The sequence below is a fragment of the Monodon monoceros genome, unplaced genomic scaffold, assembly GCF_005190385.1.
Source record: "Monodon monoceros isolate NGI ecotype Baffin Bay Population unplaced genomic scaffold, NGI_Narwhal_1 Super_Scaffold_15, whole genome shotgun sequence".
Lineage (NCBI taxonomy): Eukaryota > Metazoa > Chordata > Mammalia > Artiodactyla > Monodontidae > Monodon > Monodon monoceros.
In genome coordinates, this window is record NW_021703771.1 from 31,932,770 (window position 1) to 31,954,620 (window position 21,851).

General features: G+C 34.6%; 1 protein-coding gene across 7 annotated transcripts in view; it reads right to left on the reverse strand.

The window, feature by feature from the left end:
* ASCC3 (activating signal cointegrator 1 complex subunit 3) overlaps nucleotides 1-21,851 on the reverse strand; it is a 337,033-nt gene that overhangs the window by 178,553 nt on the left and 136,629 nt on the right. For all 7 annotated transcript variants that reach the window (XM_029223639.1, XM_029223640.1, XM_029223641.1 and 4 more), the window contains 3 exons: nucleotides 19,025-19,189; nucleotides 9,340-9,516; nucleotides 6,619-6,690 (listed from right to left, as the gene is read on the reverse strand). In XM_029223639.1, coding sequence (XP_029079472.1) covers nucleotides 6,619-6,690; nucleotides 9,340-9,516; nucleotides 19,025-19,189 — 414 coding nt within the window. The remainder of the gene's footprint in view (nucleotides 1-6,618; nucleotides 6,691-9,339; nucleotides 9,517-19,024; nucleotides 19,190-21,851) is intronic.

The following is a 21,851-nucleotide window of genomic DNA, read 5'->3' on the forward strand; positions in this document are numbered from 1 at the left end:
CTCAATTTGATAGAAGACTCACGAGAGCTTTTTTCTAGTAGGTGGGGAGGATTTTCTGTTTCCAAAAGTAGAGGTTTAGTGAATGCTTCCTTTAGATTTTCTTACAGTAAAAAAACACCTGACATATTTCTTTAGCAGTACCATCTTTAGCAACAAAGATGAAGGAGAAATGTCTTTAATTCTTGTTCTCATAATTGTTCAAATGTCTCCTTCTTAAGAATTTTGCTCTTATATTCCTTTGGGATTATGTGTCAGTTTGGGGGAGGAGGTAAGCAAAGAAGGCAGAAAAGAAAGAAGCTCTCAAATAATTTACCAATAAAGTTCATGTTAGACAAATTTGATACGACAGAAACACTAGTACCAAGAATTAGAGATGCTTGTACCTGGAGGAAGGAAACTTTTTAGGCAAAAGGGCCAAAGGAAAAGTTCCATTATTGAAGTTAGCAGAGTAAAATTTCTTTCAATTGTACATAATTACTTTTATATAAGCTAAAAAGTAACACTAGGAAACAAAAAATTCCCTTTAGATAGTAATAAATTAATCCATAATTATCGGTCAATTTTTAAAGGTGGTTTCTTATTAGAGACAGCAACATCTACGAAAAACTTATAAACAATGAAGAAAGAGAAGACACATGTGAATCAGGAAAAGCTGATGTTCAGCATTAATCCAAGGTTGAAGATGATTTTTTTCCCTTTAACACTGCAAAACCTTTTATTCTTGAAACTGGAGGTAGATTTTGAGTAAGAAGTTACTGATTAAGGATCTTAACATTTTGATAATGTGAAAAAAGAACAAGTTAACTTACAAAATATGCCGTAATCTCCGAGGCAGTTTCTAACTTCTTTTCCTATCACTGTAACAAAATTTGTATAACAAGAAAAATCTCAATAGGGTTAAGGCATCAACTATTTTCCCATTCTGCGAGTTACACCAGAGGAGGGGAATTATTAACAGGAATGATAAAGCTGTACTTGCATTTGGTAACCCAAAGAGAAGCTTACAAATGAGACGTCTCATTAGTTTGAGCAGACAGATCAAAATTAAAGGCTGAATCGCCAACTTTTAATTTCCCAATAGCCAAGAAGAGCTTGAAGTCTTGCAGAGTACAAATGTTGAAAAGTCAACCTGAAAAGATTTTCTCCACCTGTCAGCACACATGCTTGAGTGGAACACAACTGCCTCCTACCGCTTTTAATACTTTTAAGACAAAGCCGTACATGAAATCTATTAAGTACGCGAACACACGAGTGTAGATGACTGGTATACTGAAACCCATGGAATACTATAATCAGAGAACACCAGCATGGCTTTTGAACATGAAATTTGCTCTATTCTAATTTAATCTAAGCGGAGAGAAACAAAATTAATTCATCTATATATTTAAGAGGAAACTTAATTTTTGGCATGAAAACTATTTATTTGCCTTAGAGTTATAGTTTTTTTTTTTTTTTTTTTTTGCAGTACGCGGGCTCTCACTGTTGTGGCCTCTCCCGTTGCGGAGCACAGGCTCCGGACGCGCAGGCTCAGCGGCCATGGCTCACGGGCCCAGCCGCTCCGCGGTATGTGGGATCTTCCTGGACCGGGGCACGAACCTGGGTCCCCTGCATCGGCAGGCGGACTCTCAACCACTGCGCCACCAGGGAAGCCCTATAGTTCTTTTTTTTAATGGACACATATTTTTAGTCTTCTTAATAATGGCCTGAAAAGTAGTTGCGCTAATAAAATTATTTAGGGAAACCACAATTACAGAGAAAATCCAAAATACTAAACAACCTGAAGGCAAACAAATAGAATCAAGGAGTATTCGCTGGAAGAATTTTTAACAAGCTGGCAAAAAGAGAGGGGGACATGAGGTAGTCGCAAGGAAAATTCAATTTGTTTTCCTGGATTAGAATAGACTGACTTACAATTTCTTACTACTATATACTAACTGCTAAGATATATTTAAAAGGCAACAAAATAAAGCTAAAGTTTGTTGGTACACAGTGCTACAAGAAATAACTTATGTTCCCCTATTACTAAGGAAAAGCACATTGATCGAATACATAGCTGGCTGCTTAATAACAATGCACTAATGTCCAGTTAGTTACAACTATAACTGAATTCCAGAGCAAAGCTCTCTGTTTCTCTCTGCCTCCTGTTTCTGTCTCTGTTTTTGTATCTGTCTGTGTACACACACACACACACACAATTTACTGTACTTTTATATGTACAACAAAACATTTATACAGAAGAGTCTCCTAAAATGAAGCATATATAGTTAGACCTTTTAGTCATTAGAGTCAGGCAGAATAATGTAGCTGAAGAGTTAAACTGGCTGTCAGTTTTTTAGATAATAAGGTAAAAGATTGTTGAATTTTTCAACAATATTCATCAATATTCAACAATATTTCAACAATATTCATCAATATTTTTCATCTTCTGACAGATGGATACATACAAATTCGTCTGTTGAAATTTATCACTTGGAACCTTATACAAAGACAACTAGTGACTAGTATAACATTATAATCAACCTCAATTACACGGGAAAAAACTAAACTCAGAAACTCTATTCTGTTGTGGAGTTCTTTGTTAACCTTCTAATAAAAGCAGAGGACCACAGCTTAGAGAAGGTATTTCTTCAAGGTGATAAAAAGAGAAAAATAATCCAGTGAGGGGTTCTAAGCCCCCGAAAAGAAACTTCCACATGAGCCTCAGTAATCAAAGACTACTGTGAAGTAGCAATTCTTGTGTGATGGATTAAATCAAAGATTGCTAGCCTTGTTGAAACAGGTATCTACCTCAGCTTCCAAAATCAAAATGTGTAACAGTCCTCTTTTCCAAGTATGCACACTGCAATTCCAGTTCTGGACATATTACAAAGACAATCAGCAGAAGCTGTCACTTATCAAGCTAACTGAACTTATAAGCCAAATAGTACTTGGCAGAGCAACTTGCTAACAGAAGCTTTAAACAGACAGAGCAATCCCTTCGAAAAGACTAAAACAGAAAAAGATTTTAGTTTTGGGCAACTTTCCCAAAGTTACATACATAATACAGATAATTTAAAGAAATGAAAAAGAGAGAGGTTTATTCTCAAATTATGTTGTAAAAGAGTTTTTTACTTGAGATGATTACATTAATGTAAAAGACTAAGATGCTGCCTTAACCTAGTACTTATAATCTGCAGGTACTGGCCTGGGCATTTGTAGTACTAGCAATACTAGAGGCAAATACCAACTAATGGGCCATGGTCCTGATGCATTTCATATTTTCCAACAGCCCCGACTCACTAAGGATCTTTGAAGATGAGCAATTCTTCACAATGAGATTCTATTTACCAGAGTCCCCATGTACATGACACTATACTAGGAACTTAACCAACAGTATTTCCTTACAACCCAATCTTACGTAGTACGACCTGTTCTACTGGTACACAAAGCCTAAAAAGACAACACTGCGTAGAACACAAATTTTTAAATTATAACATCTTTAAGCTAAGATGTTAATTTACATGTTATTGCTTCTATGTACGGTTCTGTCATATTTTGAGGTAGAGAAAATAGAGAAACTATAGAGATAACAGAGAAAAAAGGATAGAAAATTAAGGGAGTAAAATGCATTTTTAGAAATGGAAGGACATGCACCAACAGAAACTATCTCTGAGTGATAGAATTCAGTGATTTTTTTTCCCCTCATTTTTGTTTCTTTTTCCCCTCATTTTCACTTTTTGGTGTACCCAAGTGTTAAATTTGTTTACACTCTTTTATTGGTCACCCTCTTTTATACTAATCATGTTTTATATTAAACATTTTAAAGACACAATTACAGAGGCTAAAGACCACAGGATCACATATGAAGCAAAAGCACTGGGAAGAATGGGTTTTTCTAATTGAAAGGTAAGTGCATACCCAAAGCAAATCATGAACAATATGGTATGTAAAACATGAGTTTTTGTAATCATGATTTAGAGGTAATTGTTGCTACCTAAGAAAAAAATTTCACTGGTAAAACACCACTGTGTCTTATATAACTTAAAATTGTAAAACAAATTCAAAATGGCAAACACACATCAGATCATAATCTTACATCACACTACTTGATGCTATTCAGAAGAACACGGCATACATTTAATAAAATCCTTTGCAGGTCTGCTATGACAACAAGATATTATAACCCATTCAGAATGCATTATAGAATCATGTGGTAAGACCACAAAATATGGCCATTTGAGCCATAATCCTATTTCAGGGAATTTACCCTAAGTAAATGTTTCAACAGAAAAAATAATAGGCAGAAAGATGATCACTAGAGCAGCACTATTTTTTAATAACAGAAAGTTGCAAACATTTAAAGTACTCAATAACGGAGGAATAACCAATAATAAAAGGAAGAACAAATGTCAACTCAATGGCAAAGTGGCAGTGTAAAGTTCTGAAGATGCTGTGGGCTTTTATCAACATGGACTTGTATTGCAATCCTGGAGTGACCTTTTACTAGCTGTATGACCTTGAGAAGCTGCTTAATATGTCGTAGGTTCATTTTCTCTTTTAACAAAAGGACATTTAATGCTTATGTCAGAAGACTGTGAAGATTAAAAGTCCAAAGTGACTTACATGGCATCTGAAACTTAGAACCTGAATAAAAACTCCATTCTCTCTATTACAGACATTAAAATTGTGAAGACCAGGTAGAAACAATGAAAAATCTTTAGTATTCATTAAGGAAAACTGAATATAAAACTGTATATACAGTATAATTATAATTTAGCAATGGACTGTAGCCAGTAATTAAAATTAAGTTTGAATGAGCAAAATTAAAAGCTACATGTGCAAATGGATAAAAAAAAAAAAAGACCAGCAGGACATGTATAAACATTACAATAATAATGTTGAAAGGGTAAAATAACAGTGGAACTATGAAAATTTTCCTTAATATTGTTATTTTATTTTTACAATTAAAAAAAGTAAATAGATATGTAGGTATGTCTAGAGAACTGAAGAAAGTCCTACTTTTATGGAAAACAAACATCATCACTAATCACTGAAACAGAAACTGGGAGACCTGCAACCTAAACCCTACTTCTTATGGCAGAGAACCTGAAAATGATCCTGCTTATCCTGCTCCATTCTTGTTTTGGGAGAGGGATGTAAGCACGGATCTGGACAGGAACTCTGATACCGAAGTGTTTCAGTGGGTCCTTAAACTGTAAGCACACTTTACAGAGTCACCCACAGTGCATTTTTAGCCAGACAAAAGTGTAGGAGAAGGAGACAGCTTGGTGGTCCTTAAAAGGCTGGCACTGGTGGATGCCATGGCATGCACACAAAAGGTGGGAGGTAATGCCTGTGTGCAGCTTCTGCCTCGTCTTTGTACACTCTTCATTTCCGGGTTCCTCCTGCCCTACAGCAGCCGGCCCCCGACCGCCTGAAGCCTCCCCTGGTGTTTCCCAACCTAGTCTGTCCTTTCTAAACAGGAACCAGCACTATGAACCTAGCTCTCCATCTCACCTTTGGTCTGAATTTACTACTACAAGTGCCTGCCCTATGGCAGTTTTCATTTCGAAAAGTAACGCAATGGATGGATTCACACTAAGAATGAAAGGGCTGGCAGTGAGATCTAATCTCTACTGACCAAACACCCCCAGCCAGCATCTGAACTTTGTAAATCATGATTTCTAGCAGGACATGTTAGCCCCTGTAACAGCGAGAGAATGAACTATGCCAGAAGAGGAAGAGGATATAATCTTCCTAGGATTCTTTAAATTACATTTACTTGGACTTTTACCTACCTACATTACAAGATACAACTGCTACATTTCCCAACATTCAGGAATAAGGATGCATTCCATTTTTTAAAGACATATTTTATAACATAAGATTATATGGAGAAAGGCTGAGTAGTTTAATAAATACTGATATTGCAATTACACTCCTTGGTATTTACCCAAAGGAACTGAAAACGTATGTCCACATAATACCCATCCACAGCTGTTATGTACACATAAACTGTGGAACAGACAATGGAATATTATTCAGTGCTAAAAAGAAGAAGCTATCAAGCCATGAAAAGACAGGGATTTGTGTACCTCAAATACACATTGTGAAAGAAACCAATCTGAAAAGGCTACACACATCATTCCAATTTTTTTTTTTTTAACAATCTTGATTGGAGCATCTTGAACTTTGAAGTTTAAAAGTGCTTAATATCCAAACAAGATGAAAATTTATTATATATATTTCAATTGCTACTACTTCAAGAAAACAGAAAGAATAATATAACATTTAAATGTTTTACATTATGTAAGTAAATTAAAATTTTTGATGTGTGAGAGAAGGTTGGTGCTTTAAAATAAATAAAGAAGTAACCTGAAATGTAAAGGATGAAATTCTTCTTTCTCTTATCTATTTAATAAAAGTGGCAAACAAAACAGCATGATCTATCAATACTGTAATGATAATATTACCTATGAATATTTTATGACTTATATGGCTACCCAGTGGGCTAAAAAATTACTAAGAAATAAAACCTGTGAATCATTATCTCAGAATTGAAGAACATTTTTAAGAGCATAAAAATTAATAATTTTAATCATTAAGTGTTCTCTAAAAACAGGATAAAATAAAGTGTACCTGGTGTCCAGCCTTTACTTGCTTCAAAACACTTTCATAACATACTTCATCCATGTTATTCAACTGTTGCACCTTAAAGTTTTTAACACATGAAAAATATCAGATGAAGCAATTATAAACTTCTTAACCGCAAAGGAAACTTTATCAATCATGACACATCTCCTTTTACTTTCAGGCTAGTCAGAATGCAGGAACAACAAATGCAATATCAACACCTGATATATAACAACCCAATAACACAATATAATTAAAAAATACAAATAAAATACCTCATGCAATACTTTCAGTGTACTAGCTTTATAAGAATGCAAGTTTTTTAAAGACAATAAGTTTAAGAATAATATTCTAGTGAGAGATATTTTAAAATAATTTTAAAGTTCTTTTCACTGCTTTCCCCAGAGAAGCCCATTCTTCAGACTGTTTTTCTTCTATTTCAGTCTATAAAACTATACATAGAGCTTTCCTGTGTAATTCTCAAAATCACCGGAATATTACCAGTAGAATATCATGACATACAAAGCTAAAATGTAAGGAAACATACTATTTCTGTAATGTATACAGAGTTCGGTAGATATTTTTCAACAGAAACATTTTCCAGATTAATTGGAAATTTAATATCAAGTTAATGAATTTAAAAAAGGTCTCATTTTCCCTATTAATGATGAGACAGCTTCCAACCAAAAAGGTAAGGTAGTTACCTCAAAGAGTAGGCATGTGACACAGCCTGCATCTCTCTATTTAACATTTATTAAGAGTCTGGAGGGGATGAAAATGTTACACAACTGAAATGACTAAAATTTAGATTTTTTGTTTTAATAAAGGAAACACTTTAACATTCTGGAACTCTTATGACTTATAGTGATTAAGTAAAATGAGATAATCACAAGACAATTTACTCTCCATTAATGATTGGGAAAAAAAAACAAACCAAAAACTCCTCCAAACAAAACTCTCAGTAATATTTTTGGTGAATTTTGGATTGAGCTCTGGTCAAAGCCATTATTTCAAATTAGACGTGTCATGGACAGCATTTTCCTATTTTGTGTTCTTCCACAACAACTGAATCACATCGTGAGCTTCTGAATGAAACTCTAAGAAATCTAAAAGGATTTCTTACTATAAGAAATGACAAATTAACAACGGTTAGAATATATTAAACAACACCCTGGGGGAATTCTTGTTACCAACTGTGTATGTCAGCTGAGCGTAAAACGAATACATTTTAGTAAGACAAAAATGCATATTTATAACTAATATATATAATTAATTTTCTATTTACATTGTGTAAGATTTGTAAAAATAGTTTTTAAATTTTGCCAAATTTTTAAACCTTCAAAATAATTATGACAGTTCAACATCTCATACCATTCCTTTTGTGATTACAATGCTAACATACTGTGGTGAAAAATACATGGAAGTTAATTAGCTTTAAGTGATTTACCACCTTCTGTGATGAAATTAAAAGAAAATAAGTTTTAAGACCCCTGACAAGCATCTGAAAACACTTTCTTCTCTACATCTTTCTGTGAGAACCATCTGCTATCATTTAAATTATAAGTTGAAAGAACAATCTAATGTTATAAACAGCTCTACATCTGTTCTAATGATACATTAAAATAAACTAAATAATCAAACATATATTAAGATATGGCTGAAAAAAACAAGCAACAAGTAATACTGAAAAGCCCTTGAAACAATGAAGGTAAAAGATGCATATCATAACTATTACCATATCATGAGCTGTCCTTCTATGTATACATCTGAAATGGCTCCCCACAATTCTAAACATACCTTACTTTTATGCAATGCAGATGGAGCATATTAACTGTTGCAGTGACATTGGCTTTTAGTATTTTCTAAGCTGAGTATTTTATTTATAATACTGTAGGCTAAAAATGACCCTGTTTTACTAATAAAATTGTTTTTAGACAAAAGTAATGTAATACACTAAAGACCAAGGTTGACATAGTAACACACGATTCTATCCTGTTTTCTTTTATAAAGAGGTCATATAGCCCGTGAATCTTCTCCTAAAACTGTTTCTTCCACGGAGGGGGGAAGTGTCATTAAACAGAATGATAAACAAATAAATTTTAAGCAAAATATTCCTTCATGACATAATAAAAGCCTAAAATAAGCACCCTGATAATGCAAATGGTACATGGTAATACTATTTAAGGAATTAGATAAACAGACTTTTTAAAACATTGCAAAGAATTTCAGAAATGCCACTTATGTATATAATTAATATGATAGTTATACAATATTATAAGTTAAATAGAGCCCCTCCTTTAATAGTTGCTATCATGAAATTATTTTTCTATTGCATATAAGGTATTACTTATTTTAGATGAATAATATTATATCATGATATATATTACTGACTTAACTAAAGTCCTTTATTACTTCACATTGGCCTTCAACCCTATCAAATTAACACTTTGAAACATATTCTTATATATAACTTGTGTTCTTAGCTGAGAATACAAAATATACACTGATAACAGCAATGTAAACTACTACAAGCAGCTTTTTGGAGCAGGAGACATTCTACAGCATATAGCTGAGGAAGTGTGCTTGATTTTTTTTTTCTAAGCTGTGATATTTGTAATGTGACTGAAATGGTCTTCTGGAGTCTCTAACCTCAAACAAGTATTAAACAATACATCAACAAAAATATTTCTGGAAAAGAAAAGTATGAGTTTTAAAACAAATGTTTACCTTATTTGCACTTTTAACCCCCAGAAATGTTTGTCCAAGAGGAACAGGTCGAAAGCGGCCATCAAAGTAGAAAAGTCCAATGAAGGGATTAACGTGTAAAAACGTAGCAACATCGAGGTAGTTGGGTAAGGTTGCAGAGAGTCCAAGAATTCTTATCATACTCTGTGTGGATTCAACCTATAGGGGTTATTTTAATTAACATATAAGATAGATTCAACCCATCTGGATTTGTACTAAGTTTAAAATAAGTTTTAGTAGTATAAACGATGAAACAATCACAATAAAATAAGATCACTGAAGAAACTGAGAATAACAACACAGTCTAAAAGACAGATAATGTGAAAAAAAAAACTGGCTTAAATCTGGCATGTGGAATGATATAAAGTGAGTAAAAGTGTAATTTTAGTATATTTTCTGAACTGGAAAATTCTTAGTTAAATGGTTTCTTCTGTTTTGTTTTTTTTCCCCCCTAAAAATTTAACAAGGCAAGTGACATGTGTTAGGTTTTAGTGTAAGCTGTACCACTTTATAATTTCAGGTGTTAGAAGTATATGCTCTTTATTCTCAAGTTCAATAATTTCAAATTCATTTTAAACACACAACCACAGAAGTCTGAAATAATTAAGGTAGATTCTTCTAGTGTTTCACAAATTTAAATTTAAAATGATATACTGTATAAGAGAGAATTTGTGTGGAACAACAGCCAAAACTTGGGGGAAGAAAATCACGAACTACTCAAAGAATGTCCTAAGCTGCATTATTTGTGTTCACTGGTGGGGTGTAATCTTCTAATTTTCTGGCTGAACTCTGCTGAAAACATCAATTAATTTGTTCGCCAATCATTTATTAAGCTTTTAATGACGGGCACAAAGCCAGGAGAGCAGGGGTTTAAGAGTCTGTAAAAACTACAAAAAAACACTGTAATGTGTCCCATTAATAGTAGCACCTTCTAAAAACTGAGAACAATGAAGAGAGATCACTAATCAAGCTCGGGTAAGTCAGGGAAGGCACGCAGAGGTGACAGTTGTCGGTGTTCTAAGAGAGCGGCTAGGACCTGCCAGGTAGGCCAGGAAGAATGGTGTTTAAGGTAGTGTACTTAGCAACACTAATGGCACGAGCCAGAAATGCAGAAGTGTAGAAATGATCATGAGAAATCTCGCATGCCAAGGAGTCTCTCCATTCTACTGCTGATGAGCACACGGACACTATTCCATTCTCTTTCAATTACGTTTTTATGATGATAGCTGATAGTATTCTCATCTTTTTCCATCTCTAAACGTTCTTAAAATATCTTTATCCTTTTTAATTTTGTTTACTCATAGGTTTTCTTCTTATTTGTGATTGGATTTGTTATGTTTATTTTACTTTTTTAAAACCTAGCTTTTGCTTTTTTAAAAATATAGAAGGTTTCTAGCTAATAAATCTAATTCTATTGGTTTCCTAGTTTGTATTTAATTTTTTTTTCAACTGTATTATTTTTCCATTTTTTAGGACATTCTGTTTAAAATTACCCAACATTTAAAATTTAATAATTAACTTACTATAGTCCCAACATTCCTGTTTCATTTGAGTATAATTCAAACTCTGAATTATAAACTCTGTCTGTACTTAATAAACTTTCATTATTTTCTAATAATAGTGTTGTCACTCTCTTTCCCTTCCCTCCTTTCATGATCACTTACTGAACTCTCAGTGTCAGAAGACTATTCTTTCAAGTGGTTGGGTTTTATGTCTTCAATTTATCAAATACAAAAGTGTAGAATGTATGTACATATATATGTGTTTGTATATACATATGCATATATAGATATGTATGTGTGTGTGTATATAGTTTTGTTTTATCATATAGAAGTTATTTCTAAATTTCTATTGTATTTTCTTTTTTTTGCGGTACATGGGCCTCTCACTGTTGTGGCCTCTCCCGTTGCAGAGCACAGGCTCCGGACGTGCAGGCTCAGCAGCCACGGCTCATGGGCCCAGCCGCTCCGCGGCATGTGGGATCCTCCCGGACCGGGGCACGAACCCGCGTCCCCTGCATCGGCAGGCAGACTCTCAACCACTGCGCCACCAGGGAAGTCCCTCTATTGTATTTTGTAAAGACTATGATCTTTTCAATTTCTGCTTTGAGAAAATGTCCCATGGACACCTAAGATGAACATAATTTATCTATTTTTAGGGTATACAATTCTATGTGCTTGACCACTTTATGACATTAATTATATTATTCAAATTCTCTATATTTTATATTTACAATACAGGAAGTTAAGCATTTGCCAAGAGAAAGTATTACTTTCATCACATAAAAACTTCCCATTTTAAATCAAGATGCCAAATGTTGCTAAAGGGAACATTCCAGGACCATTCACAGCTAAGCCCTAGGGGTTCTGCAGAAGTATGGGGGGCATTCTGCAGCCCCATGCACCTATAATATCCTTTCTATCTGGGTTTTCAAATCCCACATGCTTTCATATTCTTCTATACTAGGCTTCCATGTAAAAGTTTAATTTAGAAAAGGGTTTCTTACCTGGGAAGAAGTTTGAAAACCTCTGATGTGATTTTTAAAAGTACACAAGACTTGGAATGAATTTGGTAAGTTAATTAACCTTCGACCAAATTCCTTTATGAGAGAATGCATATAAAAAGATTCTCAATCTTTAACAAAAGACTGTACAATATTATTATTTTTTAAATCTAGGAACTTTTAAGTCATTCTCACCTTCTTGCTATCATAAGTAAAATAAGGGGATTCATGGGATATATTTACTTGGGCAAATATTTTAACTATTTTTTCAGTTTTTATGTCTCTCTTATTTACATCTAATTTTAGTCAAAACTTGCTTGCATCATGCTGGTGTCTTCAAGTTATTATACCTAAGTGAGCAGCTCCCAATGTCAGATTTCTCCTTGGATATTTCTATACAGTGCATATATGGGCTGGGAAAGTCCAAGGGCCTGAGTTCACTCCCTCACACAAATATTATTTACAGGCACTTAGAGAGGCCCTGTGCCTTCCAAACTCATTCTGTAAGTAGGACAAAAATGAATCTGCTTACTCACGGTTATGGGTTCTATGTGGGCTTCTTTGAGGACTAAATAAAACACTACCTATGAGATATACATATGGCTCCCAAACCAAACCCAACCCAAACAAGAGAACCCTAAATAAGGGGAACTGATGACCCTACCTACTATTTAAGAAACCTCCTTTACATGCTATGATTAGAATCCTTTACAGTAATTAGAATGATAATTTTAATTATACCATAGTTCTATTTCCTATTGGTGGTGATGTGAAAGGATATGAAGGTGATTTTTAGTTTTAAAATCATTCAACACAAAAGTTATTGAGGGGCTTCCCTGGTGGCGCAGTGGTTGGGAGTCCGCCTGCCGATGCAGGGGACACGGGTTCGCGCCCCGGTCCGGGAAGATCCCACATGCCGTGCAGCGGCTGGGCCCGTGAGCCATGGCCGCTGAGCCTGCGCGTCCGGAGCCTGTGCTCCACAGCGGGAGAGGCCACAACAGTGAGGGGTCCGCGTACAACAACAACAACAAAAAAAGTTATTGAGTATATTTTTAAGGACTTTTGATGTTAAATATATGATACCTTGCAAACACTAGAGATATTTTTCTGCTAAAACCCCATTTTACAACAACTGTATTTTTTAATCTAAAAAAATTCATATCATTCTCAACACAGATAAGCCTGTATGAGAAATATATTCTTTTAAATATGGATAATTTGGAAGTTTATGTCTTAAACCACATCTCGAAACTCTATACACTATACAATTATCTGAAAATATTAATAGTTGAAAGCTATGAAAAATTAACATTTTACAGTTTCTTCTTTATCATTAGCCCAAAAACTAGGCAGTAAATTTTTACAGCATTGTCCCTCACATAATATCTAAGTTTGGACAAAGTCTATTCACTGAAAGTAAATTTAGTTACAACTAATGTTAGTTCAATGTTGTTAAATATAACAGATTAGGGCTTCATTGTACTTTTTTTATTTTCCAAATTTCTTTCACTCATGCCAAGTATGTTGTGAATTTAGTCCCTAATACCACCATGCAACTTCAGAACCTGAACAGAATCTACACTGCATTAGAATAGCTACCTATGGTGTATCTATGCTAGTTACAAATTGTTGAAGTGCCATGTAAAGCACTGCCATCTACTGGGAATGTCTGGTAATCACAAGGAACAAACAAAAAGGAACTTTGTTTTTTCTAAAAATATTTATGAGCACTGCACTAATACACTGGAAATATGAGAAGAATCATATAGATCATTCTGTTAAGGAGATTAAAATCTAGTGAGAGACACAGATAAAGACAGACTTACCTATAGTTAAGTTGTGAAATTATAAGGAAGACTGTGATGAGTGCTAAAAATGTGCAAGGAAAGGGAGTACAGCGGGAACACAGAAAAGGTGTAATTCTTTCTGAGTGGTAAACTAGGAAACACTTCATAGAAGAAGTGATATTTGGCAGACTCAAAAGAATAGTAAGTTTTCAACAGATGGACGTGTGGAGAAATAATATATAATTTTGCATTTACAACCCTTCATCTCATAACTAACACTACACTCTGATGTAAGTAAGATGAGTTTTACCTCTTAAAGAGGGCCAATGGAATTGGAAAAAAAGTGGGAAAGGAATAAATGGTTTTGTGTGGCTGGAACCTATATCAGGTAAGGAATATGATGGAGAAGTTAAAATTGGACAAATAGGTCAGGGCTTCAGTAGTGTTTAACGTCCAGTTAAAGTATTTAAACATTTTTCTTAAGGTAACAAACAGCAAGTCATCAAAGGTTTATAAGCACAATAAGTGATAAACTATACAATTGGAATTTGGCTATATTATGAAGAAGCCAATGTGCAGGATGAATTAATGAATATTTACATATTATATATCCATGTTACATACAATGTATTATATATTCCTATATCATATGTTAACATATGATATGTTTATAATTTTACTACATATGTAATAAACCTATAATATATAATTTTTATATATTTTACTTCACAGTTTATAAACTATATATAGAAAATTATACTATTATATATTCATAATTTACAAAATATTTATAACGAATGCTTCAAAGTACATATGGTACATAATGTGTGTGTGTCTGTGTATATATGTACAGAAAGCATCAGCAGCAGGCCTGCAATCTATTTTCTCTCTCAACTGGGAATCCTCAAGAAAGAAAGATGCCCTGGTCAAATCCCCTTGTAAACATGCTAATGACAGATCTCCTGGCAAATGTACTAATGGTATTTACATGACCTCTAATGTTCTATAGTTGCAGGAAAGCTTTATCTTTGTAATGCTTTTAGCTGATGGACATGCTCTCTAGGTGGCTCAATGCAAACAAACCAGGAATGTATGGACTTACGTGGCCTGGCTCCCTGAAAAGATCACTAAGCTATGTACGTATCAAGGTATCAAATCAAAACATCTCATGATCGCAAAGTTTCACCTTGGGAAACAGTACCTTCTGTTAACCACTAATCTCACTTTACCTAATACACTAATCATAGGCACTGTTTTGTATATCAATTCTACCTCGATAAAGCTGTTAAAAATTTTTTTAAAAAATCTCATGACAGGGCTTCCCTGGTGGCGCAGTGGTTGAGAGTCTGCCTGCCAATGCAGGGGACACGGGTTCGTGCCCCGGTCCGGGAAGATCCCACATACCGCGGAGCGGCTAGGCCCGTGAGCCATGGCCGCTGAGCCTGTGCGTCCGGAGCCTGTGCTCCGCAACGGGAGAGGCCACAACAGTGAGAGGCCCGCGTACTGCAAAAAAAAAAAAAATATCATGATCAAAATAGGTCTCTTTTGTGTAAATGATGCCCTGCATGCTTCTTTTCGAGACCTCACAAGTAAAATCTGAGCAAGAGCAGATCCACCATGGCAAGAAAGGAGAACAGTGATGGCAGTGGCAGACTTCTCCGTGCTTCACCTTTGTCTCACAACTACATGTATTATTGACATTATTCTTAAGTTGGTTATTAGCTAAAACCTCTGATTTTTGTGTGTCTACTTTGAATATTTCAATGCTTTGTGTTTTATGTATGTGCATCTGTGCATGTGCATGCACATATTTTTATATAGTAAAAAGTGAACATGTCCTAAAGAGTCCTCTAATCCCACCCCTACTATAAAACCACTTTTACAGCTTGTTGCATATGCTTCCACATCTATGCACCCTACTCTACCCCACCTTAAAAATCTAACTGTAAGCAAGAACTTTATTTGGTAACTATAACCACTGCACCTAGAACTGTGTAGCCAGCACATAGCAGGTAGCTAATAAATGTTCACTAAATGAGTGAATGAGAATATAAATATATTGCATTTTTTTTCTTTACACAAATGGGATTGTGCTGTATATGGTGTCTTTTCAATGAGAATATAACATGGATATCTTTTAAACCCGGTTCATATAGCTCTACCTCGTTCTTTTTAAAGACTGCAAAGTGGCATTTTATTTTATGAATTAATGGAATTTATTAAACTATTTCTTCTTTTGTTGGACAGTTGGGTTGTTTCCAACATATTTTGCGCTAACAAGAAAGCGTCAGTGAATACTGGTGTTACTATATCTATGTGTCTGTGCTATTATTTCCATAGGTTAGATTTCTAGAAGTAAAAACACAGTTTAGTGAGCATTTTCAAATTACATTCTTTTTTCACTTTTGCCAATCTATGTAAGAGAAATGTCTCCTGTTGATTTGGATCCCTTTTAAGCATCTTTTCTATGATTTTCAGAATTTTTATTTCTACTGTAAAGTGCTTTTTCCAAATTTTTAAAAAAACATATTTCTTACTAGTTTACAATAACCTTTTAATTATAAAGGGCATTTAAGCTTTATTTTATGTCCTACAAATAATTTCTATTATTCTGTCTTACATTTGAACTTTTTGGAGGTATCTTTACTGGTCAGAAGTTTTTAATAGTTACATATCCAAATGCGCCACATGTTTCCTTTGTAACCTTTGGAGTTTTGCATTTTCCTTAGAGCTTCTCCACCTCAAGGTTATTTTTTAAATGCTCTTTCATATTTTCTTTAATGCACTGAGTTTTGTCTGGTATAGCTAAATCATTAATTCATCTAGAATTTTATGTTGGATTTACCAGGTGAAAGTACACTATTTTAAAACATTTGAAAATGCAATATAAACTTCCTCAAATTTTGTACTCCCTTCATATTAAATTCCCATACCTAGTTCTAGATGAGAGCTATTCAGGATACGAAATATAAAAGAACTGACACCTAACTAGTCATTGGGGTGAGGATGAGTGTTAAGGAAGAAGGAACAATTGAGTGTGGCTCCCACACACTCAATTTGGGCTTGAGAATCAAATGGACTGTCATGCCATTTATAAATAGGGAGGGAAGATGGCAGAGTTTCTGACGTGTTTAAGCAAGAGATGTCTATGGGATATCAGAGTAGAAACATACAACTGTGTTTGGATAGGAAGAGAAGTCAGCGGGGAGATTTGGACTACATGCAGAGATTTAAGTGACGCAGGCACAGAAGTGTTATTTTCCCAGGGTAAATATTTAGAATAAAGAAAGAAGATGGCAAGTGACCAGAGTCCTGTGTTGGAAAAGGTCACTGAGAGGATGTGACTGCCAATTAATCCGCAAGCTAGGCCTTGTCAATCAGAGGATCCTCACCCCCTTTGCTGTCCTAGGAATATGCATTCTGCTTGCCTTCCCTGAGCTAGAAGCTTCCCTGAGGACGCAGCCTTGAGATAGCAATGTGGTATTGAGACCATCTGGACAGTATATGTGACTGAAGTCAGCTAAGGCCTCTATATACAGTTAAGGCAGGTGTAGAGGTCGACTGATCTTGCAGTTGCCCAAGACAAGCCTCAAAAGTAAGTTCCCTTGCTTATTAAAACTGTCACCTACCAATCTGGAGTGGTCTGCCTCTTTTTTCAGTTCTCTCCTTGCCCTCTGTGTACAAAGCCAATCTGCAAACCAACATCGTGGAGAATGTAAACATTTCAAGGGTGAGAAAAGGAGAGAGCAAGGGAGCCTGAGAAAGAGCAGCTAAGTAGGTGACAAAAAAAATCAAGTAAAGAAAATCAAGGCAGGGTGGCATCATGGAGTCCAAGAGAAGAGTTTCAATTCTGAAGAAATAATGAGTTATATCCTGGTTAAAAAGCAAAAAACAAAAAAACTTTTTATGACCTATGCTGGAGCAATAACCAGACCACAGTTGTTTGGAAATCAAAAGGGAAACTGAATACAGATTAATATTTCCAGAAGCTGAAGTTATTGGAGCAGGATAGTTTGAGGGAGGCGTTTTGGTAAAGATGAGTGGGACTTTGCAATTCTTTAAAGCTGAAGGCACAGTGCTCACAGAGAAGGAGAAGTTAAAGACCCAGGAAAAAGAAAAGGGATAACTTACAGAGTGAAAGGAATGGAGTCCAAGACAAGGGGACAGGGGGCCTCTAACTAAAGGATGAGGGGTGGAATGATGAGGATAGATTTGGGAAGGAGTTTGAGGCTTTTGCTGGGTGGTGGGGAGGTTTTTTCTGGATGCAAACTGAAGGAGTTCAACCATGAAGGCCTGTGTTTCCACTCAGTAAAAAGTATTGTCTTCTAAGAATGAGGCACGACAGGGTGGGGAAGAAGGAGGGAAGAGTCTGGTGAAGCTTGGAAAAAGAAGGAAAGCTGCTCCGAAGTTACGGGGTAAATCCCCGACGATTCAGGCGAATTCAGAGTCTACGAATGTGTAGTGACCTTAGTCTCCACCACCCCTGTGTGATCTCAGCTAGTGTTTAGCAATCTGACTGGAGGGAAACATACTGTTCAATTGACTCATGATTGGAATTTTGCCAGGAAGTCAGGGGATAAATAAGTTAAGGCTATTGACAAAAGAAAAAACTGGTCATGGAGTCTTGGCTATTTCAGAATGAAAATAAAGCCAGGAGAATATGGATCAGAGACAATAAGAGATGGGAAGTTAAGGAACTAGAGTTCTTGATTATGTTAAAAAACTAGTGTTCATCTACTGTCTTTACATGTACAATCTACCAACAAACATCATTTTAATAGTCATGGGTACTTTAAGATATCTTTTCACTTAATGAAAAGAGGGGTGACAGAAAACAATCACAGATCATTGATGAATTTACCAATTTTGATTTGGACAATTTATGAGTAACCACAAGGTCCAAAACTAGAGACAACAAGTACACGTCCCTTTTTAAAAATAACAATTAAGATTATGCACATTAGGAGATATTTCATTTTTATCTAGTATATTAAGGAAAATATAAATCATTTCCAGATTTTTTTCAGTGGGGGGAGAGGTCAGGCATGGAGAGAAATGGATGAATAATTAATATTCTCCTATGTTCTACCATATTTTAATACTGCTTAGTCAAAGTTACATTTAGCTTTAAAACACAGGTTTAGAATAGAAGTTTTTCTGTATTTATTTTGGTTAATTTAAAGAGATTTCAATAACATAAGACCTGGGAGGAAGAAAAATAGGGTACTTTTAACATAAAAATGAAATAGCTGAAAGTTTCTCCCTACGAAAATTATCTTTATCCCCATGAACAATACATACTAATATTTCTTTGAATGTTACATTTAAGTTTAAAAACTTATCCCTCAAAATAAGCTTACAAATAACTTCCCCTTACCTGACGTAAAGTACGTGCCACTATGCTTTCTAATACTGGTCCTCTATCTTCATGAAGTAAATGAACTTCATCAAGAATAAGAAGCTTTACAATTTGGGAAAGAGCTACGTCCCCAACACTCTTTCTTGTCACTACATCCCATTTTTCTGGTGTGGTCACAAGCATCTATAAGACAAGAAAAGATAAATTAAAAAGGGGAAAGAGGTCACATATTATTTAAACTTCCACTGTGTTATTCAAAAAGAAATATGATTAACCACCTATACACAGATCAAATAAAGTGTTACAAATATCCCAGAATGATATCTGACTCACTGTAGACAACAGTCACTTCTCTTTAAGTTGTGATATTAAGCAGTTACTCATTAAAACTCAGTAAAGGTAGTCTGTCTGTAAATTGTAGTGTGAAGTGTACAAAATACACAGGCTTACTTAAAATGTGTCTTACAATGTAAGAAACCAAATGACACTATCTTCTAAACAAGTGTGTACTGATAATGGCTTTTATTTGAAAAGGGACAAAAATAAGTGAATAAAGCACTAAAAGGAAATGAAAAGGAAACCGAGGATCCACTCTAGGAATGGTTACCTGTTTATACTTTTCCAAATTTGGAGGAAGCTTTACTATTGACACACAGTTTTTTAAAACTACCCTTTAATATCAACTAGCATATGCAGAAGTTTATACTAAAAAACAACACATATACTACAGCATAACTGGCACAAAATAGCAACACAAACAATGAGTCACCGGAGATCCAGGGTACTAAGAGCAGGAGGTAAGCCCAGGGTACTTATATAAAGTTCTTAGAAGAGACCATTTGACATGAGCTGTGATTATAAGTCTATTTGCTTTCTACATATTGAATTGTTTGTGTCCCCTAAAAGCATACTATAGCAGAAAAAAAGAAAAGTTTAATAAACCTTCTACTACAGTAATATTGAACTAGGAAATAAGCCCTTATATAACTCAAAGAACACATGAGGTAACAAATCAAAACCAAAGCTTTTCTTATACAGTATATCAGCTTATAGAGACTGATGACAATCAAAACTCACTATGCTTTGAAGAGTGAAGAGGTTAAAGGGGTCAGATTGTTCTCAACATTTTTGTTGTGTTATCTCAGGTCTGTTTTTGAAGTCGCTTATGGGAATGATGATAATCTTATTTTTTTAGATTGCAAATGATGTATAATTCTTAACAAATGCATAATCCAAGTTTGTCAATATAACCTGTTGCATTATTAGAGATATCACTGCTATCATTTTGAAATGAACTATATCAACCACAAAATTTAGCAGTTGTACTTCAATGTAACAATTAGTGAACTATAATGAAATAGATTAAGGCATTCATATCTAAGGTGTGAAATACTACAAATCCAAAGCTACTTAGTTAATGTGCTAAAGCCAAATGGCAATGTTGAGATCACATCAAATTTTACATTTAAAAAAATGCTTTGGAATTAAGTATAAACAGATGTATAATGGATTTTAAGATCTAAAATGGGTTGAAACATTCAGTATGCATTAATTAACATCTCTTTTATATTCCAATAACTTAAACAGAACGTCTACTTTGAAAAATGACAAATTTAAAATAACTCAAGATATATCATTATAAATATACCCAGGGATCACTTACTAACAACCCTTTCACTCAAAGTCCTAAAAAATATGCCCATGTGATTTCAAAAACAGTAATTCTCTTAAACTGTAAATTCATGTCACATTAAAATATAAAATAAGCTTACTATTAATAAATGTTAAGAAAGCTACAAAGTACACTACTACAAAGATAATAATGTGGTAATGATTAAATTGTAAAGTAAAATTTTTCAGATATCAGAAAGCTATACTACCAAACCTTAAAAATCCATTTTAGCATTTTGTTTTATACACCTTACTTTCAGCACAGTGAGAATTGGCTTCATTTATATTACCATTTCATTACTCTAATCCCCTGAACGAAAATGTCTAGAAAATAAAGTGTCACATTTGCTTAATGAATTGGAACTCATGCATCTGCTCTTGTATTAGGGCATGGGTTAACTGTCAATATTTTTACTGTCAACTCAAATTTCTCTCAATACATGTACTTATTCCCTCAGGAGTATGAAAATCATTATTCCAAACTGTTCCAATTTTAGCCTGACCACTGGGAAAATGGCAGAGTTGAGATGCTATACACCACTACTGTGCCAACAATTTGGTGTATTCAATTTTAAAATGCTCCATTTGACAGCAAAACCAAAGGACCTATGACTTTCTAGAACCACCTCATCTGGTAATTAACTTAAACATTAATATTATCTTTTGCCTTTTAAAACACTGTGACCTAGGGGAAATTACTTTATCTCTCCTTCTTCTTTGTCCATCTCTATTGAGTTATTATTGACATGTAACATATATAAACTTAAGGTACACAATGTGATGATTTGATACACATATATTGCAAAATGATTACCACAATGAGGTTAGTTAACACTTCCATTCCCTCAATATTACCGTGTGTGTGTGTGGTGTGTGTGTGTGTGTGGTGACAACATTTAAGGTCTACTCTCTTAACAACGTTCAAGTACATAACACAGGAATGTTAATTATACTCGCTGCGCTGTACATCAGATCCCCAGAACACATCGATCTTATAGCTGGAAGTTTGTACACTTTGACCAACATTTCCCGATTTCCCCGACCCCTAAGTTCCTGGCAACCACCATTCTACTGTTTCTTTGCGTTTTTTTTTTTTAATATTCCATATATAAGTGAGAACATACAGTATTTGTCTTTCTCTGTCTGACTTATTTCACTTAGCATAATGACCTCA